General features: G+C 40.6%; 3 protein-coding genes and 1 long non-coding RNA gene across 12 annotated transcripts in view; 1 reads left to right on the plus strand and 3 right to left on the minus strand.

Moving 5' to 3' along the window:
- The window catches only part of LOC135429145 (supervillin-like), a 111,940-nt gene that overhangs the window by 75,683 nt on the left and 10,734 nt on the right, over positions 1 to 25,523 (plus strand). For 5 of the 9 annotated variants that reach the window (XM_064683361.1, XM_064683363.1, XM_064683368.1 and 2 more), the window contains one exon: positions 17,377 to 17,824. In XM_064683361.1, coding sequence (XP_064539431.1) covers positions 17,377 to 17,824 — 448 coding nt within the window. Of the gene's footprint in view, positions 1 to 588; positions 873 to 1,639; positions 2,036 to 17,376; positions 17,825 to 25,523 lie in introns of those variants that run through there. The other 4 variants (XM_064683371.1, XM_064683362.1, XM_064683365.1 and 1 more) reach the window with 4 other exon arrangements.
- On the minus strand, positions 8,436 to 9,400 carry LOC135429119 (uncharacterized). Its single transcript, XM_064683324.1, has 2 exons — positions 8,957 to 9,400; positions 8,436 to 8,895 (listed from the first exon to the last, which is right to left on the minus strand). The coding sequence occupies exons 1-2, from the start codon at positions 9,356 to 9,358 to the stop codon at positions 8,536 to 8,538; spliced, it is 762 nt and encodes a 253-aa protein (XP_064539394.1). The 5' UTR covers positions 9,359 to 9,400; the 3' UTR covers positions 8,436 to 8,535.
- Positions 9,638 to 12,201, minus strand: LOC135429118 (probable cytochrome P450 4d20). The gene is made up of 5 exons (XM_064683323.1): positions 11,738 to 12,201; positions 11,287 to 11,673; positions 11,152 to 11,221; positions 10,843 to 11,039; positions 9,638 to 10,775 (listed from the first exon to the last, which is right to left on the minus strand). Exons 1-5 carry the CDS (start codon positions 11,901 to 11,903, stop codon positions 10,066 to 10,068), a joined length of 1,530 nt encoding a protein of 509 aa, XP_064539393.1. The 5' UTR covers positions 11,904 to 12,201; the 3' UTR covers positions 9,638 to 10,065.
- Positions 16,026 to 17,011, minus strand: LOC135429155 (uncharacterized). Its single transcript, XR_010436374.1, has 2 exons — positions 16,563 to 17,011; positions 16,026 to 16,500 (listed from the first exon to the last, which is right to left on the minus strand). It is a non-coding gene; the product is annotated as an uncharacterized LOC135429155 (long non-coding RNA).

Genomic DNA, 25,523 nt, shown 5'->3' on the forward strand with positions numbered 1-25,523 from the left:
ACACACACACACGCACACACATACAGACAGACAGTGCATCAATGAGTGTGTGCGTGTCTGCATTTCTCAAGACTGGTTCCACAAATGTGTAATTTATAACCTACAAAACTACAACATTTTTTACACCTAAGCAAAATTGGCAAGTGAAAAGAGCTGATTGATTTTGGCATACCCTGTAATCAGTTGTGATTGAATTTACAGTGGGATTCTGTTAAATTTGGTTTATGTTTCATATTTCGACAAGCCGCTGTTAACTAACAGTTTCACGACACACACACACGCACACATACAGACAGTGCATCAATGTGTGTGTGTGTGTGTGCTTCTCAAGACTGGTTCCACGAATGTGTAATTTATAAACTACAAAACTTTTTACACCTAAGCAACATTTGCAATTGTACAAGAAACTCAATTGAAAAGGGCTGCTTGCCTTTGGCATACCCTGTAATCAGTGCTGACTGAATTTCCAGCGGGATTTTGTTAAATTTGGTTTATGTTTCATATTTCAACACACATTTTTGTTTGTGTTAAAAATCAGTTTTGTTTATTGATTCAACAATAATTCAACGCAAATTTCCCGAAACAAAGAACCAGCAAAAGTTTCCTTGTCAAAGTGAAACCAGTTGCCAGATGCTATTATTGGCGTCCCGTTCAGGCGCCGCAACAGACACAACAACAACAACAACAACAACAACGTCAACTGCAGGTGCTGTACCCACAACAACAACAACAACAGCTACCAAATTGTGTGCAACAAAAACAAATGCGATAGAATATACTTTGTATAAATGCATAAATGGAAATGTTTATCATAAGTTGAATTTGCATTGCTTACTAAATAATATACAAATACATATTGGAAGAAAAAATATCTATTTATTTTATAGACAATTTATTTAAAATGAAAACACAACAATTTGCCACATATTTTTGCGTGACACACTAAAATGAATACAAATAATAATTATTAATAATAAAGTTGACAAAATCCCAATTAACTGTAGTTTGTTTGCCACTTATCCTGCTGTGATACTAATAAACAAATGCCTGCATGTTCGGTTAAGCTTAAGTTCAAATTTGCCGCCTGCGCCCCTCCTGATGTGGCTGATCTGCCAAATGGTCGGAAAAAGCGAGGTGGCAACACTCGTTCGGTTAGGTTAACCGTGAGGGTTTGTGTCTACGCTTAACAGAATTGCTCATTATTGTCAGCAAATGTAGCAGCTCAAGACTCTGCTGCAGTTTGAAGAGCACTGTGCCCAGTTTAAGCTCGACTATTGAAGGCTGTTCTGTGCAAAGTAACAAAGTAAAATAAATAATAAAACTAATAATTATTAATTTTTACTAAGAATTATTGTTTTTTTGTTAAGTGAGAGAGGATATGCAAAAAAACATTCACTGTTTGCAAAACATATTTTAAAATGTCACTTGCAGTGGATAGTAAAATATCTGCACTATTAGCAGCTGTTGCTTCGCTCCATGCACGACATATATACATAAACACATACACCACTTCGCCGCTGTTAACATGGAGTTCGCCGGGCGAACGTAATATTTACGCTTGGGTAAATGTATAACAGAGGAGTTGCAGAATGTTAACATTGCATTAGCAGACTATTTCGGTTTGTACATTCGGCGAGAGCGGACGCGTCGCGGACGACGCTCTTATTTTTTCGTGTTTGCTTTCGGTTCGCGCGTGTTTTGTGCCGGTCACAAATTGCAATTGAAATATGCAAATTTAATATTGTTTGTAAACGTTATTACGCTTCAGTGTGTGTGTTTGTGAGTGTGTATAACTGTGTTTCTTTTATATTATGCATCCAAATATATAACTAAAAACTGCAGCAACAAAAGCCAGCTGCAAGCGTCATTTTCGGCTGCATTTTCGCTATTCGCTTTTGTGATCAGTTCTCAATTTAATTGCATCCAATGATTGGCTTCAATTGAAAGCGCAAGTAAAAATGGCAGCAAGACAGCCGTCGTCTGCTTAGCACAAAATCGTGAGAGAATCTCGTGGGCTGCATCGCTATTAACACAGGTTTGTAACAACAGCTCAGACTGAAGCAATCGTCTTCTCGTTATGGGTAGTTTTTAGTACTTGCAAGAGTGAGACAGAAAGAAAAAAAAAAGAGCAAATACTATTCGAAGCTGACCAGTTTTGCACAGACCGTTTGTCGCTTCGTCCCCTTTTGCGCCATTCTTCGTTACCTGCTGCACCGAGCTACACAAGCAGCCAGCAACAACAGTAATGATGATAAAAACAGAATACAACAACAACAACAAAAAATAACCAAAAACTGTAAATCGCCTTGCTCGCTTCCATTGAAAAATTCGCTGATTCAGCAGCAGCAGCAGCCGCGACTCAGATTTTTGTTGTTTTAATATTCTTATTGTTTTACTTACTTTATGCGGCTGTTGCCTTTTCTCTTGTTGTTGCTGTTGCTGTTGCTGTGTATTTGCACTTGGACATTTGTGGTCTATTGCTTTTTGCGTATTTTGTTGTTGCTGTTGCTGTTGGTGCTTACAGTTTTGCAGCCGCTTTGTAGCTCGACTTTGTTGCCATAAATACCCTGTAACATATTTAAGGGAGGGTATGTTGATTTTAAAATTCGTCTGTGTTTTTGTCAAAATAAACACAATGCGTATTTATCTATATATTACTGATCGTTGTATTTGTTGCCGCTTTGTTGTCCGAAATACCCTGTAACATAGTTAAGGAAGGGTATGTTGATTTTAAATAATTTCGTCTGTGAAATGCTTAGAAGTAGACGCCACAATGTGTTTTAAAATATATTACTGATTGTCGTAGTCGATACAGCCATGTCCGTTCGTCTGTCTGTCAAGGGTATTTCAACGTCGGCACCGCTAAGATGAAGTCTTTTTTACTATTGTTATAAATATTTTGGCTCAAGGTCGTCCCGTTTTAAGCATAGATATTAATTTCTTCAATCAATCAATCAATCAATCACGCTCTCATTATCTCTGCATATTACAAAACATTCAAATACAACAATCAATTCAGTTGGAATTATCGCATATTGCTCTACCGCCTTCTTATCAGACCTATCATTATTATTTTGTTTGTTGTGTTTCGTAATATATGTTGTTTCAACCAACCTCCAGGCAAATTAAATAAACAAAAGTAAAGTCAAAAAGTAAATAAAGACTGCAAAAACTATGCCTTTTCGCTTTCATTGAATTTGCATAATTTGTGGTTGCCAACAAAATAAATAGAAAATTTTGGGTATGTCGACTTCTTTGACTTATGGGCCAGCCACTTACTTATGTATAAATGTATGTTAGATAAGTTGTCTATAATCAGTTTGATATGCATTAGTATTATTATTATTATTATTGCACGCGGATCGATTGTCCATAAATAGACAAAAAGCGCCTTCTCTTTGATAAGCAAGACTTGTCTGATAATTCGAAATACTGCGGTTGTCTTAACATTTATACGGCGCAACAATGATTCAAATGCACCCCGTACACATCTATACCTTCTATAAGCTGACCTTTTCCACGTCACGTAATAAACGTGAGCCTCAACGCTAATAAAGCACGCCGACAAATGCATTAGCAATGAAAATAGTGAAATACTCTGCGGGTTAATCATCTGATGTGAGCGAGACGAAACTACATTTACTGCATATTAGCATATGGTAGATGTATACATACATATATAGATGTATATATGTATATATATATATATATATATGTAGAAAACTAGAGGTATTTGCCAGACGGGAGCGTTCAGCTTTTAATCTAAAATGGCCTTTTTGAAAATTCGAATTAAATATGTTATCTACAGCTGTTCGACATTCATAGTTATAAAAGATCTATACGACTTTTTAGAGCAGTTTCTTATAATGAACTGTCAAAACGCAATTATTAGAATTCATGTCAACGATATGTTAGGGCATTAAAGCTTCGTTGCCCTGACCGTAAATTTTCTTGTTACGGCTCCACATACTCCACATGCAGACATATGTGACCCTGCTGCTCTCATAATTGAATTGATAGACCGACTGAGCTCTGCAGGCAGATCTTCAGATCTCCATCGAATGCGATGATGAATTATCAACGCTTTTAATGCGGCATTCGGTCGTGACCTGTGATCTATCGATAGAGGAGCACATTTCTATAAATGGTAAGCACTGCGAGGCACAGCTAGAAAATGGAAAATGGAAAAATGGAGAAACAAGCAGGCTATAAATTATACGTTTCCCTCCCCCCGAATAAAAACCAGATGCATTGGGGCATAAAGTTCTCTGGACAGAGCTATAAATACTTTTGTTGGGAAATCTTGCTGCAGAGTAATCGAAATGGATGAAGTTGTTTGGCCCAACTCGAACTTTAAGTTTGTTTTATCTCTGTTCATGTTGTTGCTCTACCTACAAAGTACATTTTTAGGCCAAACCTGATCACATTTTATAGCCAGATGTTGACGTTTTTTGACTTTTTTAAGTATTACACAAGCCAATGCACAGTACGTTGACTCTTTTGTTATATTGTGTCTATGCTTCTGTTCTGGTTAGATGTTTACGCATGCTGCAGCTGTTTTTTCCAGTTATGAGTAAACATACCCTGTAAGCTGCGAAAAACGTGTGAAAAGGGTATTATGGTGCTATCCTAATTTTGTAACAAATTTTCTGTCATTCTATTTTCTAACTAACTTTTACATTTATGTGTGCGGAATGCCTAAAAGCTAAATCAACTTATGCTGAAATCAACTCGGGTTTAGATTTATTAGTTTCCCATTCCAAGCAAAATATATAAAAGAAAAACAAGTTTCAAATTTTAATTTTCTTCGAACGACCTATTGTTTTGCCAGAATGGAAATATAATAAAATTACGGCGGGTTTCGTTATCTTAATTTAATGGAATTAAGCTGTACAGCAACATGAGCAGGAAATGTTTTTTAAATATCATTCTGATTATCTCAACTGTGCGCATTTAATTACATTTTAATGAGAATTAATAGCAAACAGTTGGGTAACGCTGACATGGGCCTGGCTTAGCTATTTGATGGAAGTGTTTATACTAGATACTCTATCGATATTGAGTCGGTTGTCCCCTGAGAAAGAAGAAGCTGGCCAAAATATCAACAGAAAGGAAAAGGAGTCAGCATCCGTGGCCTGGTACAATGAACCTTGCGTGCAAGATTATTGCCCTGTCTGAGCTGGGCCAAGAACTGAATTGGCCAAGTCTCAGCTATACTTTATGGTGCACGTTGTACGCTGCACGTTGCACGCTGTCTGAGGAACTGCTCATAAATCTGCGGCTGGCCGTGCGGAGGCAAATCAACTATTCGAATCGCTTGGGGCGGGAGCGAGTGCAAAGAGTAGAATAATTCCAGCTCCGACTTTGCTGTCAGCTCAAAGCAAACGCTTTGTCTGTGGGGCATTGCTTTGTCTCGGCCGCGTTATCATCATCATCGGGCATTTTACTATTTCAGCATTGTTGTCGCCCAGTCTCTTCATATCTCTGGTTCATTGGATCTTCTGCATCTGCATCTGTGCTGTGCGCTATTGAGTTTCCTTTGTGTTGTCTGCCACTCCAAACACTTGGAGGACAACTTCCTTCCCTTTGAGTGCAGCTTCTGCAAATGCCTCCTGAGCTATATATATATATATATGTATGTTTATTTAATCAATTGAGTTGATTTGGATCCGCGAGCGAGGCACGAGGCTCCTTCAGCCCTGCTGTCCTATGATTTGAAGCATACTCCTGTCATATACTAAGGCAATTTTAAATCAATTGTGGGAAAAGGGTCAGCGCCTAGAAAATGACTGCAAACTTCTATAGCTTTGCCAGAACAGATTGATTCTAGATTCTAGATTGATTCTCCTCGTAATCTACGCATATTGGCATATTATTTGACCTTTTTTTCGAACGGCTACTGTCAGTTTGTGTCATAAGGTATAGATTCGACATTGCATCGCCTGACATTTCTTTTTGTTACCACCAAGGAACAGCGCTGTTAATTGTGTCGCTCAGCTCTAGAAATATTAAAAAAAAATTATATTTAAATGAAACGCAGGAAATGCAAACTGTCATGCAGGATGCAACCAGCTGAGAGTACATCGAAGCAGAGTTAACGTAATTGCCTCGCTGCGATTTCCTTTGCGGCATCCTCCATGTGATCATAAAAAACAGGTCGGCGCATATGGCTAATCGATTATTAATGACTTTGGCGCAATTAAGTAACAAGCAAGGCAAAAGCAAAAGCAATGCCAGTGCAACGGGCTGTCCTGGAGGCGGGGCAAGTAAAAGTTGCAGCCACACAAGTGAGGCGCATTACCGAAATGAAAACATGCAAACACACACGCCTTAAAATGTGAAAATGCGAATGACCTGAATACACATACGTGTGACACACACACACACACACACACCTGAAACTGATAGCACGGGGCGCATGCGCAACACGCAGCAAGGGGCAAGCGGCAAATGCCTTAAAAGGCAGCAACGCCGACGATTTCCTTTTCTGTGCAGCGTGTTGTTGTTGCCGCAAAACTAGTTTTGCGTACAGCTTTTTTACATTTTATTTTGTATTTTGTTTTCTGGTTTTGGGGACAACTAGCTGCACCTGCAGTTGGCCAGTTGTCCACACACATACACACACACACACACACACACACACACACACACACCTATTTATGGAAAGCAGTCAATTGATTTGCGGCACGTATTTACTTTAAGCATATTTTTATTTATTTTTTATTTCAATTTCTTGCATTATAAGTTAAAAGCTTATAAAAACTCGTTTACCAAGAATCCAAACACAAACTCAGCTCGCAATAATGGCGAGCATAAACCGTGCACTCTTAGGTGGGCCCCAGGTGGGCTGCAAAGATGCCGCCTCATGTTTCATCATCGACACCTGAGGCGTTTGAATCGAGGGGAAAAGTGTGCGTACTTGGTTTTAGTCATAGCCTAAAGCTTGCTTAATATAAGCAAAAATCATAAAATATTGATTGCTGATGAGCAATTCTATTATGTTGCTGGAGATCTTTTCAGAAATTGCAGTTAATCAACCACGAATAGTAGAAAGAAAAGATAAGATTAACTAAAAGATTGAAATAAAAACATCAAATTAATAACTGATTCTGAGTACAACATGTTTGGGCTTTCCTCACTCTATAAGGTGTGAATTAATGTATTTGTCTGATTTCTGTTCATGTGGCACTTGGCTTTCTATTAATTATCATCTGCAGCCAAGACCCAATGATTATAGCATCAATTTTATTGCTAAAGCAGTCTTGCACTCACGTTTAAAACACCTTACGCCAACTGGTTTTTAGTTTCCTTTTGTTTTTCCTATTAACTGAATAGAGCCGCAGGCCCACGAAACCTGCTTCACCAAGGCTGATTCGATTGCAATTGCGACGTGCTGCAGCATTTCCAATAAAACGCATAGAAGAATTTGGCGCAATTGTCGGATACCAAGAATAACACACATTCACATTCACATTCACGTGCACATTAAACTGGAACTATGCGTTCCATTCGATCTTGTCGGGCCATAAAAGTCGCTGCTTCGAACGCCGCGCCAATTGTGCCAATAAACAAGCCACCTGCTTTGGGGAAACAGGTGTGTGTGTGTGTGTGTGTTTGTGTGTGTAAGCTCTAGTCTCCCGAGCCCTACACAACTAAATTCAATAGAAATCAACAACTTTGAGATGACGCCGCCTCGGCAATCGAACATAAAAGGCAAAGACTCACCACAATAAAAGGCAAATCGTGCTTCCAACTTTGACTTGGCGTGGGTCTGTGTTATTTTTTTTACCTTGATGCTCTTATAACAACGCGCATAATTTTCTGGCTTCGACTATGAAAAAACTCCTTGAAGTTGCGGCTGTTAAAATGTGCTTTAAAGATCCTATTATAAGCAGCATAATTCTTAATACTATTTCTTGACTCTCCATTTTGGTAATTAATCTAATGATTATTGCTCTTTGAGTGTCAATAAAGGCGGAAGAGCCCCTCAACAATTTGTGAGTTCTGTTTTTGCTTTATCTTCTTAGTAGTAAAAAAGCAATAGTTAGTCAAGTAAGCATCTCTAGTCGGGAATTCCCGACTAGGGGATACCCTGCACCCGCTTCTACCAACACCAAATGCTGCTCGCGCTTGGCTATAGCTATAAAACGGGGCAAGTTATTGATTATCGGAAGTCAACTCGTACTGCTCGGGCACTAGATTTCTCTAGATTTTAATTGTCTCTAGCTCTAATAGGTTCTAAGATCCTTCCGACATGGCTAGATCGACTCGGCTATTGATGATGATCAAGCATATATATACTTTATAGGGTCGGATATGCTTTCTTCTGAATGTTACATACATTTGCACAAATACATTATACCCTTTTAACCTCTTTTTAAGAGTGTGGGCATATCAAGGTGATAGTTATTAATGCTGTCACAAAGTTTATCTACTTTAGTTGGGCGACTATCTGATGTCTAATATTTAATGTTTAATAAAGAACTCACAGCAGAATCTAGAATTTAAACAGTGCGCTGAATGCATTCTTGATTCTTAGTTCAACAAGTTTAAAAGTTGCTTAAACTGATCCTCCAGATTGGCTGGGCTTTCCGTAGTCGTTGGCTCCGGTGTGGTTGTTGTTGTTGTTGTTGGTGCCTCTGTTGTAGTCGTGGTCGTTGTGGTCGTTGAGGTGGAGCTGGTGCTGCTGGGCAATGGCTTCGGCTTGATGCGCCCGTCGAGGCAGGCCTGCAGGTAGTTGTAGTTGCTGGCCGTTGACTCGACGTAAGTGCGCTCCGCCTTGTGGTTGCATTGCTCATGATGAAGATCGATCAGGCGATAGCGTTCCTGCAGCAGCGTGGCCGACTCCGAGGCATTGCCCGAGATGCCGTACGTCGAAATGGTGTTGTTCGAACCCTGTCAAATTCTGTTTAAAATACGGCACCAGCAGGGGGAAGGGAAAGGAGACACTACTTACCGCTGCGGCATGACAGTTGAAGGAGTCGAGGGTGCCGTTAATCTTGCTGCAGACTCTTAGGGTACCACAAACCGATTCCGCCGACTGTTCGATTCTCCGGCGCGTAGCTAGAAAGTCTCGGTCGATGCCGCGCCGTGAATTCTGCGCCTCGTGCAGGCATCCGGTGTAGGCTCCACTGTACTGCTCCGCAATTAGATTCGATTCGCCAATGTAGCCGGCAAAGCAGGACACCGAGGTCCTGGGATCGCGACGCGTCACCCGAGAGTTGAAGAACAGCCGGGTTAGACCATCCTGGGTCGGCAGTCCCACATAGGGCGGCAGTGGCCTGATCACGCCCTCTGCAGAGGCGGCCGCCAGTATCAGCGCCAGGAATAGCATTAATTTCACAGATCCGAGCGACATATCTCTAGCAGAGCAGGTGAGTTGCTTTTGGCGCAGTGCGTCTGTTTTGGTCAGCTTTTATACGCAGACTCTATAAGACGTCTGCTGCCAGGCAGCTGATAAGATTTCCTTGCTTATCGTCTTGCGAATTTTCAAATGATGCTAGATAAATATTCTCCCATCCGCTGGCTTGTTTATTTACTCACATGTTCGCAGCGCGTCATTCCACAGTGGCATATAGAAATGGTGTGGAAACTAAATCCGATTTAATCTACTTTCTGACTTCCAAGAAAATAAGAATTGCACTTTTATTTTCATTTATTGCATCTATAATTTAGCGCAGCAAGTCCCTAGAAGTGGCGCCTTTTAAATTGCATAGCTGCATCACATTATTTGCGCTCTTCTTGAAAAGATAAACTATTATTTATGACTTTTGCGCTGATTTGCTACACAAACACAGAACTGAATCCCGCTCTTCCTCTCCCTCTCCAGAGACGCCTAATTTTATAATCTGGCAAATGTTAGTACTATGACTCAAAACATCTAATATAGATAATGGAATGCATGTGCTTTACGCATTGCGATGAGTTTCAATGCAGTTTATACTGTTGTAATAATTTGTACCCTGAATAGTTAGTTGACAATCTTTGAATACTCTATAAGTAAAACCCGAAACTTGCCCGATCCCAATATAAATCTTTAACATACATCTATCAAACTTTCGATTCCTATTCGAATCTCGGCTTTAGAGCTACATTCATGCCCGTTGGCGAGCGCAATATGAAGTTCATCATTGGGCTTACCTCTGGCCCTTTGGGTAGCAGCTCGTAATGTCGGATCACCTTGCTGATCAACGTTTTCATTTCGAGCATGGCAAACTTTTGGCCAATGCAGTTCTTGGGTCCTGCACTGAATGGCAAATAGGCAAATGTCTGTCGCTTGTCTGTCGTATCATCTAGAAAGCGCTCCGGCTTAAAGCTCAACGGATCCGGAAAGTATTTGGGATCGCGATGCGCAAAGTAGAGTACCAAATAGATGCTGGTATTGGCCGGTATGGTCTGTTCGCCAATCTGGAGATCCTTTCGGGTATGTCTGCCAATCGCTGGCACTGGCGGATAGAGTCGCATTGTCTCCTTGATGACACACTCCAAATATTTGAGCCCCTGCAGCTGAGCCTGGTTGACTGCCGCCATTCGATTCTTGCCAAGCACCTGGAGCAGCTCGTCGTACAGCTTCGCTTGCACCTCAGGGTGTCTGGCGATGCAGTAGAGCGCATGCGAGACTCCGCTGCTGGTGGTATCATCGCCCTCGAACATGAAGGTGTCCACCTCCTCGCGTATGTCCGTATCGGTTAGCGGACTGCCCTGAATCGAAGACTGCAGCAGTATATCGAGCAGTGCCATCTGTGGCCTTCTGCCTATGTCCTCATCGCCCAGACCTGCGATAAATCAGATGATGATTATTCTACTGATGGAAAATTATCTCTCCTATCTCTATCAGCTTACACAACGGTCGGTAGCTGCCGTCGGCCTTGGCCCGCTCCACCGCCTCTCTTCGCTCTCGAATGACCTTGTCGGTGAAGTCATGCATGATGCGAATATCTCGCTTTAGCTTCAAATGCAACAATGGGGCCGTCAGTCTAAAGAGCCACTCGTAACGTTGTGAGAACTTGAACATGCGATCCGGCTGGATATTAACGACGCTGAAAGTGAGCGAAATTATTACGTGCAAACATGCTCTACATTTTAATTACTGGCCTTTAGACTCTACACAAATTAATTGAATTTGTCATAGTTTAAGTTGTCTAAGCTTACCTTTTTAGCGCTTTTATATACGGAAATTCTTGATCACTTTGTGCCTTCACCTGCACGCCCATGGCCGTCTCTAAGCAACAGATATTATAAATATTATTTTCTCGGCCTAGTTATATAAAGTTAGACGACACAAACCCGTAATGATATCCAGGGCTGCCAGCGACACGTACTTCAGCATATCCACAACTTGCTGCCCATCGGCAACTGGCTTTAGTTTCTCTACCAATACTTCGCTTTGGGTGTCCATAATGCCCACGTAGTGCTCCAATATCTTAAAGTGGAACACATTGGAAAAGACTTTGCGCCTGGAGTGCCATTTTCGGCCCACGCTCAACAACAGTCCATCGTTGAGAAAGGGGCGCAGGAACTGGTACAGCTGACCCTTCTCCAGCAGCGTGGTGCTGCTTAGAATGGCCTCAAAGTGGCCCAAATCCTTGGTGTAGACCAGCGACTCGTCAAGTATCCAGATGCGAAAGGTCGCGCCATATTTATCAAAGCAAGCGCCAACATAGTCGATGATATCTGCACGACGAGGTGAAAGTGAAGCTGCCCAGACCAGAGGGGTAGTATCTACACCAAGACTTACTCTCTGCGCCCAGCTGCAGTGCTTGAATGCCGCAGCCCAACAACGGCAGCGACAAGGGACCCGTAATGCCCGATCTTTTCAATGTGGCGCAGCTGTGGCGCTTGCGTACAAAGTCCCAGGCCAGCAGCAGGGTCAAAGCGCCAACCAGCAGGGTCAGCCACATCATGTTGATGATGATGATCCTCGCTCGCGAATCGAGATTATGAGATTTCTATTTAGCAACAGTTTTGCTTTCAAGTTGTTGTCGGCGCAGCGTCCGCGGCTCGACTGTGCTATCTAGGGGCTAACCGGGGTAGCCCTAACCCTGGCCAGGTTCAGCCAAGCGGCTACGATTTTAGACTCAGATTTGCTTACCTGGAACTGGTTTTCAACCGTTGTTCTCCACATTGCGAAGTCAGTTTCGATAGGCACGACGATTACCTGAGTTTTTCAATGTAGAAACTACGTGATAGAATGGTTTAGTATACTCCCCAGAAAGAAAATAACACTTATTTAATCTGTATTATAACCAGAAGAAAACTAATAACGTCAAGATTTTTATTATATTTTCTCAGCATTTGCACTTAATTTGTGTACAAACTTATTTGGTTTTTTTCTCCGAGTGTATTTATAGTGTTCTCTCGAGCATATTGAGAATGTGATTAAAATGCCGATCAGTTCGAGCTGTTCACATTGCGCACAGCGATTACAAATAGACGCGACGGGGTAAATAAATTGAACTAGAATTTAAATGAATTTAAAAATATAAAACACATGGAATACTTGCGCTTGAACTAGTTAGTGCATTAATAGAAAAGCTTCTCTTGCTATACCCTTGCAGAGGGTATTATAATTTTGTCGTGAAATGTGTAACGCATAGAAGGAGACATCTCCGACCCCATAAAGTATATATAACCATGATCAGTATCAACAGCCGAGTAGATATAGCCATGTCCGTCTGTCTGTTTCTATGCGAACTATTCTCTCAGTTTTAAAGATATCTTTATGAAACTTTGTAGAATTCCCTCTTTCTGTTGCACGCAGTTCATATGTCAAAACCAGCTGGATCGGACCACTATATCATATAGCTGCCAAGGGAACGATCGGTCGAAAAGTAGGTTCTTGTATGAAAAACTTTTTTGTTTATCAAGATATCTTGACCAAACTCGGCATTTTTTAGTTTTACTATGCTCTTCATATATATGCAAAATCTTATCAACATCGGACTACTATATCATATAGCTGCCATAGGAACGATCGGTCGAAAATTAAGTTGTTGTAAGGAAAACTTTTTTGTTTTTCAATACATCTTAACCATACTCGGCATTATGAAAAGGATGGCTCTGCAAGGGCATTAAATTATCGGCGTGCCGAAGATAACCCTTCTTGCTCGTTTTTAAATATACAAAAGCTCTATTTTAGCCAGGGTCAAGTAAATGCGATTTGACATTTATGTGGGGGTAGTACAAAATTCAGAGTACACTTGCCCACAAAATGTGAGATAAAGGTTTTGTCAACCCGGCAGCGGAAAACAGCGAAAAGCAGCTGTGGCTGGAACACAGTTGAATGGACTGTAACTGCTACTGCGACTGCGACGACAAATGTTGTTTTAGTTTTTGAAGTTGTTGTTGTTGCCGTGTTGAACTTGGCGCAGAGTTCATTTGAGCTGGAAATTGGAGTGAGGAGTGAGGAGTGTGGAGAGCGAGTTAGGGGCAGACACTCGAGTACTTGTTTAGTTAACTGGCGGCCAATGAAGTCACTGCAAAGACAAGACCAGAGCGCACCGGATATGTTTACTGCGTGGGCCGTGTCAGCGAATCAAACAAGTTATCAACGTGTCTACAAGTCGTCCGAGTCGTCCAGTTTCAGACAGCCGAACGGTAAACGGGAGCGTCATTAAAGAAATCCCGTCAACGAATTAAATTCGTTGACTCACGATTTTCCCATGAAACCAACCCAAGCAAGATATTGACTTATCTGAAAACCTGTGTATAAGGGCAGAATCAGACGGCGGCTTACAATCAATAGCTGGGAGCAACACTCATCTGGAGTGGAGCTGAAAGAGCACGTCAGGCACGTCTGCAGAAACAAACCCAACCCAACCCAACCAAATCGAGGAACCACAAATATGCATATAATTTAAGAGCTGCACTGGAAAGGAATCTCGCCCTTCGTGCGGAACTCAGACGCTGAGTTTGGGCGTTGCCTCTTTAAAGGTAACCAGGTTTGCCCAAAATGCATTTTCCTGCCTTCTGGTCTAGCATCTGCGTGTTACCCCCATTATCCAGACTCCCTTCCCCGTCCCCAAGTCCCGTCCCGTTCCTCCCGCTCTCTGGAGATTCAATGTTATCGACAACAAACAAAGAATGGAGTTTGTTTTGACGGCTTGTGTTTGGGTTTGGCTTTAGTTACCCCGGCAACTGGCAAACGGTAGCAAAAACATGTCTGGGCCTGCTCTGAGTGGGATTGGGAGGCACAAGGTTGAGTTGCCCACTTTTGTGGGGGTTGCTGCCTTTGAATGCAGCACGTGCTGGCGCTGGCAGCTCTGCGCCTGTCCGCAACAATGCCGACAATCAGCTGTTCAAAAGTTGCCAAGTCAGTGGCAAAATGTTGCTCTGACTCATATATATATAAATATGTTTCCAACATGTTGTTAATGCAGAAAATAATCGGGCGGGTATTCCCAAAGAGAATGACGAAAATGCGAATAGACGAATTTGACTCCATTCTAGTGAGATATACTTCATCATCAGTTAAACATAGACCTTGAACTTAGTAGTATAACTATCTCGACCTCGCGAATAATTAAATTTAATACAATTTGTACCAAAATTGTTAAAAACTCAAAACGTGAACAAAACAAATAGCCAAAAAGCTTGCTAGCTAAGCTTTTCAGAGCATTCAGAGAAGGTCAGTCTAATGAAATGTTAAATGCGCAGATACTCGAACAAAAGCGAACTCTAAATTGAGTTTAAGGGTGAGAGGGGGGAGGGGAGGGGAGGGGGCTCATCAAAGATCGCGTTGACGTTGTAATTTTACATAATTACGAGCAGCATACAATTTTCTAGCCCGGGGTGTGAGGGTTGTACTGTAGGCTGGCACAAATGAAATGCCGCGTGGGAAAATGTTGTATCTGAGATCTTTAACTAACGGCTATCTCTTGGTTTGCTTAAGTTTTACATGGTTATTGCCTGCCATTGTCTAAGGTAATCATCGCTCCTCTTGCCTTGAGCTGGGCTCCGTTGAGCTTGTGAAGGCACCTGAGCAGATCGCTTTTCGATCGCGAAGTTTTGCGAATCTTTTGCAATCTTTTTGCGCTCAAGTTGCATAAGTTTCATTTACTTGATTATTTTGCTCGTTACGATCCTTACTTTTATCATTATTATCGCTGATATTCGCTTCACCTGATCTGTAATATGATCGGATCGGATCGGATTGGTCCGCTTGCGGTTTTGCCACTACCGTATCCAATAATAACATATTATAATTTAAGAACAAGCTGAGCTGACTTTAGTTTCACCTTGTTGCAAACCGCCAGCACAGTTTCAAGTTCGCATTTCAAGCATTTGACAAGCGCTCTTTAAAGTTTCGATATCGGTCTACAAATAAAGTCTTGAGTACCTGCATTTGTGGGAGTTACATTGGCTGGGATGTCGTGCCCAATGCTCATAGAGCTTGAAAGCCACTCGACGATGAGTTTATCGCTTCTAATTATTTATGCCGCGCTAAACAGTTCATAAAACAATTCACTTTGTTATATCATTCCGAGTCAGCGGTGCAAGTTGATCGCGTGTTGTACAAAAATTTTAATTACCAACGAATGAGAAATGCGCGCCTTTTTCAATTACAAAATACCAGAGCCAGAGCGAGAGACTCGCTAGCTTCACGAGCAGATCGCTGGGTAAATGCGAACAAATGATGCAATTTACAGCATTTAGCTGTTGCTGTGAGTTTTCACAGTTTTTCCACAGTTTTTCCACAGCTCATCGGAAAGGGAATTGAAATGTGTTTGAGGACGGGCTTAGCGGGCCACACCTTGGCTCACCACTCAAACTAATTGAACGGCAAACTGTTTCAATAGCAATTTGTGCATTAAGTGTATCAACAAAGGACGGCCTCTAAGCGCAAAGAGCAACCCGTAAAGACCTTCGTGTGCTGCGAACTCTGACCTATGACTCCATTGATTGGCTGCCGCTCTCTCTATCTATCTATGAATAAGGCCCTTCGCCTGTGCCCGGTCTGCATGCAATTTAAACATTATCTACGCTTTTACTTTGATTTACACTGCAAAAAAAAAGAGCTTTGATAATTGATTTCAACACGTATATTTTCCAATTTATATTATAACTAGTTATATATTATGTTATAACTAGATATATGTATAGTTTATTTTGCATTTAATCGACACTTGTCAGTTTTTTTGCAAGGAATCTCCTGAAAACCGTTTTAGTTGACCAACCACAGTTGGGAATTGTAATGCATTTTCCACGTAATTTTGCATGTTAATTGAATTTGAGACGCTTTGCTGAGCGCCACTTTCGTCATTTTGGATGTTAGACTGCGAAATGTATTTAAAAGCTACGGCCCGAAACGCGGTTTTAGTTGTGGCGTGGCGTACAACCGCAGCTGCTTGGGGGGCTGGGAGGGGGGTTGCGGTTAGCAGGGGCTATGTGTGACAATATGACAAGTTGTTGACTTCAGGTAGCTGGCCTGTATTTGCACCTGGCAAACTTAGTGGCCCGCGAGTCGACACCTTTTCGACCTGCTTCGCCCAGTTTGAGTGCCTGTCAATTTTCCAAAATTAATATGCAATTTAACTGTCAACGTTTTGTGTTTCTATGTTTACCTGTGGCTAAATCAGCGCCAGACACCAGCCAGGTGTTGAGTTTCGATAAGTTTACCACCTGTCATACTACGTTGCATGCAACGCTCATTCGTCCGAAGGCATTTGCCACGTTAAGTTCACACTCGCTCTCGCACAGCTCTCACCTGTTGCAGTACAGTTAAGTGTTTATCAGTGACCCCCTCACACACTCTCAGGTGCTAACAAAGATCAAAAAACAATTGTGCTCAAAACTCGACATTGTAATCTACGCAAAACTCAGCTATTTGTTTGTCAGGTGACTAATGCAACAAATTTAAGTGAATCAATTTAAGTTTAAGAATTTTATGCTCGAGGTGAACTCTGGACGAGGGGCAAAATCCTGAACAGCATTCTATGATAATTAATTTTCAAATATAAATGGAACCTGGAATTTAACAACTTATCCAAAATAATAATCCATGTGTTCCATGGCTTCCTACTATTTATAAATTGTTCACCATGCTCCGTATGGAGAAAGTTATCTCGAATATCTAGCGGCAATTGCTTCCTTCCGTATGTAAGAATGTTATGGATAATTTTCAAAAATAAGACATGTCAGCTCTGGGTCCCTGGGTGCATTGCAGTGCTCATTAGTGGCACGAAAAACGCTGCGTCACGATTTTGCTATTAATTGAATGAAAAGAATGATTGCGGGCGGGGGAAGGGAAGACCCCATTGACAGAATCTCAGCTGGTTCATAGTTGCATTTGTGGATGAAAGTGTTTGCTAGTATTTGTAAGATACGCGTTTCGAGTTGCCACACTTTAACAGTTTTTCTTTGCGGTTGTCTTTGCAGCAATCTCATTGCAAAAAGCAAAAGTTACTCGGGCATAGCAGCACAGCATAGTGGCACAGGCCCCCCCCAACTGCCTCCAGCTGGCGCCCGTGGCTTTGTCAAGTTGCGTCATGTAGATGCCGCCGATAAGCCGAGCACATCAACCGAGGAATCAACCCAATCGCAACCAGATCCAGATAAGCAAGAAGACACACTACTCAACAAAGACTCCACTGAAGACCAAGCCACAGATGTGAGTATATACTTGACATACTGCACATTTATATGCTTCATTCCAATCGTTCTTTCTTATCGCCAGAATATGGGTCCCGATCAGCGCAATATTGCCAAGACTGGCTCCATTGCCGAGCGATTGGCAGCGCTGCAGAAGAGCGGCGAGGATGACTGGAAAAGACGCGTCAACAAGCGCGATGAGGTCGATGATATTCGACGCGAAAACTTTGTCAATGTAAGTGTATTTATTTATTATCATTTATTGCAATTGCAAGCTAGTTTTAGTTCCCCACGCAACTTTTTCCCGGTTTTCATTTCGAATGCGATTTCAATTCCATTCCAACTTGCGTGAAAACTGTAATTACCGCTGCTGTAACTCGCTTTAATTTTGTTTCCCTTGCCTCTGCATCAAGCTGCTAACCGAGCATTAGATACAAGCTTGTCGAAAAGTGCGAGCAGTACAAACAAGCTTACCCACATAATATAGTTAACATCTACCAAAATCCACAGATGGAAAGCTAAGTTTGAAATTGCTCAACTGCCGATAAATTAAGTCTAAACTAAGCATAACTCGAATGATATAAGAAGATAATGGTCTGTCTCTATATAGACATTTAATGTTCAAATATGCATCTACTCTATTTATAAAAGAAACTGACTGCCTAACGCTAGGTGGCGCTGCCAGAATATGCCTAGAAGTATGCACCTATTTTGTGTTGTCTATTATCTTTTTTTTTTATTGTTTCTGTATTTATTTTATCGACTTATTATCGCGTTTTGCTTCAACTGTCTTTTAAAAGTGTTTGTTTTATTTATATATAAGGCATATAACTTTATATATAGAATAAATATAAAAAAATCTATATATAAATATATATATAGAAATATGTGATCTTGTTGTGAAATTCATGTACTCAAGTCCAATTTGTGTACTGAATTCAGTTAACACAATTTTGGTGGTCATTCTGTCATATAACTTTCGATTTGCGGCCACGAGTAGGCCATGCCTTAAATATCAATCAGCTGCCATTCTTTTATGGACAAGTGACATTTCTTCCAAACACTTGCAAAATTAAATTAAACTTTAAATCAAACCCGAAGAAGTTGACTGAACTTTTTCTCTTGCCTCCTTTCTCTGTTTGCCGTATTAAGAGCGCTTATGCTGGGGCCTGTAATTATGCGGGCATGATGGGTATTTATAATGTATGCTCGTATTCGCTCTCTGCCTTCTAGTCTGCTGTACTTTAATGTACAAGCAATCACACTTAATTACAAAAGCCACGCCTTTTTCGGGCGTCATCATAATCATCGTCAGCAGCAACCTCCGCTGACTCTTTATATGGTAGCGATTTTGGGAGAAATTTCAAACAGATCCAACTATCTAACGCAAGGTAGTGGGCGCTAGGTAAATGAGCTTTGAATCCATATTGTTGTTGCTCACACTTTTTATACCCTGAACCCATTAAAAATTTGTATAATATTTATGTGCAAACAGGCAAAAGGAAGCATCTGCAATCCATAAAGTATATACATTCTTGATCATGCCGAGATAATGTCGTTTTGAAGCGACATAGCTCCGCCGATCTAAAAACACATGCCGCGGAGACATGACGCTTCAAAACGACATATATTCGCCGATAATCATGGGGAACTTTTTTGAATATCTCGGGTAATTATACCATTTTGGACTCGTAAGGATCCAGTACTTTGGACTCGTAAGGATGGACTGACATTCAAATATTTTAAAAATCAATGGGTTCAAAAATGTTGACCAAAAAACGATTCATTTGTAAAGTCAACCTTTTTGTTTATGGTTTGACCTTTTGATCAATTTGGCTCGGCCCCAATGTACGAAACTAGTGGTAAGACTTAGACATGAAATCCGACTAAAAATTTAGAATCTAGAGGGAAAACCATGAACAAAACGCCAATTTTCATGAAAATCGGTTGAGTTTCGACCGAGCTATGCGAATGGGAAGTTTCGACCCATGTCAGTGTACGAAACTAGGGGTAAGATTTAGACATGAAATCCGACCAAAAATGTTGTTGTCAGATTTAAATGCCAGATTAATCTAGAGGGAAAACCATGAACAAAACGCCAATCCCCATGAAAATCGGTTGAGTTTCGACCGAGTTATGCGAATGGGAAGTTTCGACCCATGTCAGTGTACGAAACTAGGGGTAAGATTTGAACATGAAATCCGACTAAAAATTTTGTTGTTAGATTATAATACCAGATTAATCTAGAGGGAAAACCATGAACAAAAAGCCAATTCTCATGAAAATCGGTTGAGTTTCGACCGAGTTATGCGAATGGGAAGTTTCGACCCATGTCAGTGTACGAAACTAGGGGTAAGATTTAGACATGAAATCCGACCAAAAATGTTGTTGTCAGATTTAAATGCCAGATTAATCTAGAGGGAAAACCATGAACAAAACGCCAATTTTCATGAAAATCGGGTGAGTTTCGACCGAGTTATGCGAATGGGAAGTTTCGACCCATGTCAGTGTACGAAACTAGGGGTAAGATTTGAACATGAAATCCGACTAAAAATTTTGTTGTTAGATTTTAATACCAGATTAATCTAGAGGGAAAACCATGAACAAAATGCCAATTCTCATGAAAGTCGGTTCAGTTTCGACCGAGTTATGCGAATGGGAAGTTTCGACCCATGTCAGTGTACGAAACTAGGGGTAAGATTTGAACATGAAATCCGACTAAAAATTTGTTGTCAGATTTTAATACCACATTAATCTAGAGGGAAGACCATGAACAAAAAGCCAATTCTCATGAAAATCGGTTGAGTTTCGACCGAGTTATGCGAATGGGAAGTTTCGACCCATGTCAGTGTACGAAACTAGGGGTAAGATTTAGACATGAAATCCGAGCAAAAATTTTGTTGTCAGATTTAAATGCCAGATTAATCTAGAGGGAAAACCATGAACAAAACGCCAATTTTCATGAAAATCGGTTGAGTTTCGACCGAGTTATGCGAATGGGAAGTTTCGACCCATGTCAGTGTACGAAACTAGGGGTAAGATTTAGAAATGAAATCCGACTAAAAATTTGTTGTCAGATTTTAATACCACATTATTCTAGAGGGAAAACCATGAACAAAAAGCCAATTCTCATGAAAATCGGTTGAGTTTCGACCGAGTTATGCGAATGGGAAGTTTCGACCCATGTCACAGTACGAAACTAGGGGTAAGATTTAGACATGAAATCCGAGCAAAAATTTTGTTGTCAGATTTAAATGCCAGATTAATCTAGAGGGAAAACCATGAACAAAACGCCAATTTTCATGAAAATCGGTTGAGTTTCGACCGAGTTATGCGAATGGGAAGTTTCGACCCATGTCAGTGTACGAAACTAGGGGTAAGATTTAGAAATGAAATCCGACTAAAAATTTAGTTGTCAGATTTAAATGCCAGATTATTCTAGAGGGAAAACCATGAACAAAACGCCAATTTTCATGAAAATCGGTTGAGTTTCGACCAAGTTATGCGAATGGGAAGTTTCGACCCATGTCACAGTACGAAACTAGGGGTAAGATTTTGACATGAAATCCGACCAAAAATTTTGTTGTCAGATTTAAATGCAAGATTAATCTGGAGGGAAAACCATTCACAAAAAGCCCAGCCTAATTAAAATCGGTTGAGTTTCGACCAAGCTATGCGAATGGGAAGTTTCGACCCATGTCAGTGTACGAAACTAGGGGTAAGATTTAGACATGAAATCCGACTAAAAATTTTGTTATCAGAATTAAATGCCAGATTAATCTAGAGGGAAATCCATTCACAAAAAGCCAAGCCTTATTAAAATCGGTTGAGTTTCGACCGAGTTATGCGAATGGGAAATTTCGACCCATGTCAGTGTACGAAACTAGGGGTAAGATTTTGACATGAAATCCAACCAAAAATTTTGTTGTCAGATTTAAAAGCAAGATTAATCTAGAGGGAAAACCATTCTCAAAAAGCCAAGCCTTATTAAAATCGGCTGAGTTTCGACCGAGTTAAGCGAATGGGAAGTTTCGACCCATGTCAATGTACGAAACTAGGGGTAAGATTTAGACATGAAATCCGACCAAAAATTTTGTTGTTAGATTTTAATACCAGATTAATCTAGACGGAAAACCATGAACAAAAAGCCAATTCTCATGAAAATCGGTTGAGTTTCGACCGAGTTATGCGAATGGGAAGTTTCGACCCATGTCAGTGTACGAAACTAGGGGTAAGATTTAGACATGAAATCCGACCAAAAAGTTTGTTGTCAGATTTAAATGCCAGATTAATCTAGAGGGAAAACCATGAACAAAACGCCAATTTTCATGAAAATCGGTTGAGTTTCGACCGAGTTATGCGAATGGGAAGTTTCGACCCATGTCAGTGTACGAAACTAGGGGTAAGATTTGAACATGAAATCCGACTAAAAATTTTGTTGTTAGATTTTAATACCAGATTAATCTAAAGGGAAAACCATGAACAAAAAGCCAATTCTCATGAAAATCGGTTGAGTTTCGACCGAGTTATGCGAATGGGAAGTTTCGACCCATGTCAGTGTACGAAACTAGGGGTAAGATTTAGACATGAAATCCGACCAAAAATTTTGTTGTTAGATTTTAATACCAGATTAATCTAGACGGAAAACCATGAACAAAAAGCCAATTCTCATGAAAATCGGTTGAGTTTCGACCGAGTTATGCGAATGGGAAGTTTCGACCCATGTCAGTGTACGAAACTAGGGGTAAGATTTAGACATGAAATCCGACCAAAAATTTTGTTGTCAGATTTAAATGCCAGATTAATCTAGAGGGAAAACCATGAACAAAACGCCAATTCTCATGAAAATCGGTTGAGTTTCGACCGAGTTATGCGAATGGGAAGTTTCGACCCATGTCAGTGTAGGAAACTAGGGGTAAGATTTAGACATGAAATCCGACCAAAAATTTTGTTGTCAGATTTAAATGCCAGATTAATCTAGAGGGAAAACCATGAACAAAACGCCAATTTTCATGAAAATCGGGTGAGTTTCGACCGAGTTATGCGAATGGGAAGTTTCGACCCATGTCAATGTACGAAACTAGGGGTAAGATTTAGACATGAAATCCGACTAAAAATTTTGTTGTCAGATTTAAATGCCACATTATTCTAGAGGGAAAACCATGAACAAAAAGCCAATCCTCATGAAAATCGGTTCAGTTTCGACCGAGTTATGCGAATGGGAAGTTTCGACCCATGTCAGTGTACGAAACTAGGGGTAAGATTTAGACATGGAATCCGACTAAAAATTTTGTTGTTAGATTTTAATACCAGATTAATCTAAAGGGAAAACCATGAACAAAAAGCCAATTCTCATGAAAATCGGTTCAGTTTCGACCGAGTTATGCGAATGGGAAGTTTCGACCCATGTCAATGTACGAAACTAGGGGTAAGATTTAGACATGAAATCCGACTAAAAATTTTGTTGTCAGATTTAAATGCCACATTATTCTAGAGGGAAAACCATGAACAAAAAGCCAATCCTCATGAAAATCGGTTCAGTTTCGACCGAGTTATGCGAATGGGAAGTTTCGACCCATGTCAGTGTACGAAACTAGGGGTAAGATTTAGACATGGAATCCGACTAAAAATTTTGTTGTCAGATTTAAATGCCAGATTAATCTAGAGGGAAAACCATGAACAAAACGCCAATTTTCATGAAAATCGGTTGAGTTTCGACCGAGTTATGCGAATGGGAAGTTTCGACCCATGTCAGTGTACGAAACTAGGGGTAAGATTTAGACATGAAATCCGACTAAAAATTTAGTTGTCAGATTTAAATGCCAGATTATTCTAGAGGGAAAACCATGAACAAAACGCCAATTTTCATGAAAATCGGTTGAGTTTCGACCGAGTTATGCGAATGGGAAGTTTCGACCCATGTCAGTGTACGAAACTAGGGGTAAGATTTTGACATGAAATCCGACCAAAAATTTTGTTGTCAGATTTAAATGCAAGATTAATCTGGAGGGAAAACCATTCACAAAAAGCCCAGCCTTATTAAAATCGGTTGAGTTTCGACCAAGCTATGCGAATGGGAAGTTTCGACCCATGTCAGTGTACGAAACTAGGGGTAAGATTTAGACATGAAATCCGACTAAAAATTTTGTTATCAGAATTAAATGCCAGATTAATCTAGAGGGAAATCCATTCACAAAAAGCCAAGCCTTATTAAAATCGGTTGAGTTTCGACCGAGTTATGCGAATGGGAAATTTCGACCCATGTCACATTACGAAACTAGGGGTAAGATTTTGACATGAAATCCAACCCAAAATTAAAATTAATTAAAAAGCAAGATTAATCTAGAGGGAAAACCATTCACAAAAAGCCAAGCCTTATTAAAATCGGCTGAGTTTCGACCGAGTTAAGCGAATGGGAAGTTTCGACCCATGTCAATGTACGAAACTAGGGGTAAGATTTAGACATGAAATCCGACTAAAAATGTTGTTGTCAGATTTAAATGCCAGATTAATCTAGAGGGAAAACCATGAACAAAACGCCAATTCTCATGAAAATCGGTTGAGTTTCGACCGAGTTATGCGAATGGGAAGTTTCGACCCATGTCAGTGTACGAAACTAGGGGTAAGATTTAGACATGAAATCCGACTAAAAATTTTGTTGTCAGATTTTAATACCACATTAATCTAGGGGGAAAACCATGAACAAAAAGCCAATCCCCATGAAAATCGGTTAAGTTTCGACCGAGTTATGCGAATGGGAAGTTTCGACCCATGTCAGTGCACGAAACTAAGGGTAAGATTTAGACATGAAATCCAACTAAAAATTTTGTTGTCAGATTTTAATACCACATTAATCTAGAGGGAAAACCATGAACAAAAAGCCAATCCCCATGGTAATCTTGTGAGTTTCGACCGAGTTATGCGAATGGGAAGTTTCGACCCATGTCAGTGTACGAAACTAGGGGTAAGATTTAGACATAAAATCCGACTAAAAATTTTGTTGTCATGTTATACCTTTTTTAATTCGTTCGGATCCCTACTATCAATTGGCATTCAAACATTTTAAAAATCGATGGGTTCAAAAAAGTTGTTAACCAAAAAACGATTCAGTTGTATAGTCAACCTTGATGATTTTTTGGAATATCTCGGAAAAATAATGTCCGATTTTGGAATCTAATACCATTTTGGACTCGTAAGAATCAGTACTATCGATTGGCATCAACAAAAATTAAAATCTAAATTTTGACCCAAATGGCAAGGGGTTACATCACGGTTTATTTTAAAATCGGGGTCGGTTCGAAAATCAAATCAAAAAAATATTTATAATTATATTAAATATGTTTAAATATTTATTGTAATTTTCATGCGCTTTTTGGCAGCTAACCCAATTCTAAAACTATTTGGCGTTCAAGGGACAGTGGGTTCTATGCAAGCGCTAAGGTCACATCACGCTATGTCTAAAATTGAATCGAAACAGAATCTAAAAAACCTAGCGCAATTGATCAGGTCATGGCCATCATCTTAGAGAGCAAGAGCTTGTGGTTGTATACATATTTAGAGGCAATGTGGCAGAGGCCTCCTCTGCAGCAGCTGCCTGCCAACTTACATTTGGCCATAATTTTCGTTTCTTCTAAACTGGCTTGTGGGCAGCAGCAGCGAGTAAGGCAGAGGCAGAGGCAGAGGCAGCAGCCGCCACAACAACAATTATCAAATAAAAAAGGATGGAACACAAGTCGGATAGGTTCGGTTGGGTTGGGTTGGGTTGGACTGGGCTGTAGCTTCCAGTCCATTTTCTGCTGCTTCTTTATCGTCTTTAAGTTGTTGTTGTTGTTGATGCTGCTGGGTCCAACTGTGGATGCATTTGATCTGTGGCTTGATCTTGAACGTGCTCATCTGCCGCGCAGTTACACCCTCCTCCAAGCTTATCCCCAACC

This window comes from Drosophila montana, unplaced genomic scaffold (assembly GCF_035044405.1).
Source record: "Drosophila montana isolate Dmon_TW-CO22-7 unplaced genomic scaffold, ASM3504440v1 contig_2592_1, whole genome shotgun sequence".
NCBI lineage: Eukaryota > Metazoa > Arthropoda > Insecta > Diptera > Drosophilidae > Drosophila > Drosophila montana.

What these genes read in the sequence shown, in the direction of transcription:
- LOC135429118 (XM_064683323.1), bottom strand. Translation starts at nt 11,903, where the DNA reads ATGATGTGGCTGACCCTGCTGGTTGGCGCTTTGACCCTGCTGCTGGCC. An exon ending in ACTGCAGCTGGGCGCAGAGA is followed by an intron (nt 11,674 to 11,737) that starts GTAAGTCTTGGT and finishes CTCGTCGTGCAG; the next exon opens with ATATCATCGACTATGTTGGC. An exon ending in TATATAAAAGCGCTAAAAAG is followed by an intron (nt 11,040 to 11,151) that starts GTAAGCTTAGAC and finishes GCTCACTTTCAG; the next exon opens with CGTCGTTAATATCCAGCCGG.
- LOC135429119 (XM_064683324.1), bottom strand. Translation starts at nt 9,358, where the DNA reads ATGTCGCTCGGATCTGTGAAATTAATGCTATTCCTGGCGCTGATACTG. An exon ending in TCAACTGTCATGCCGCAGCG is followed by an intron (nt 8,896 to 8,956) that starts GTAAGTAGTGTC and finishes AGAATTTGACAG; the next exon opens with GGTTCGAACAACACCATTTC.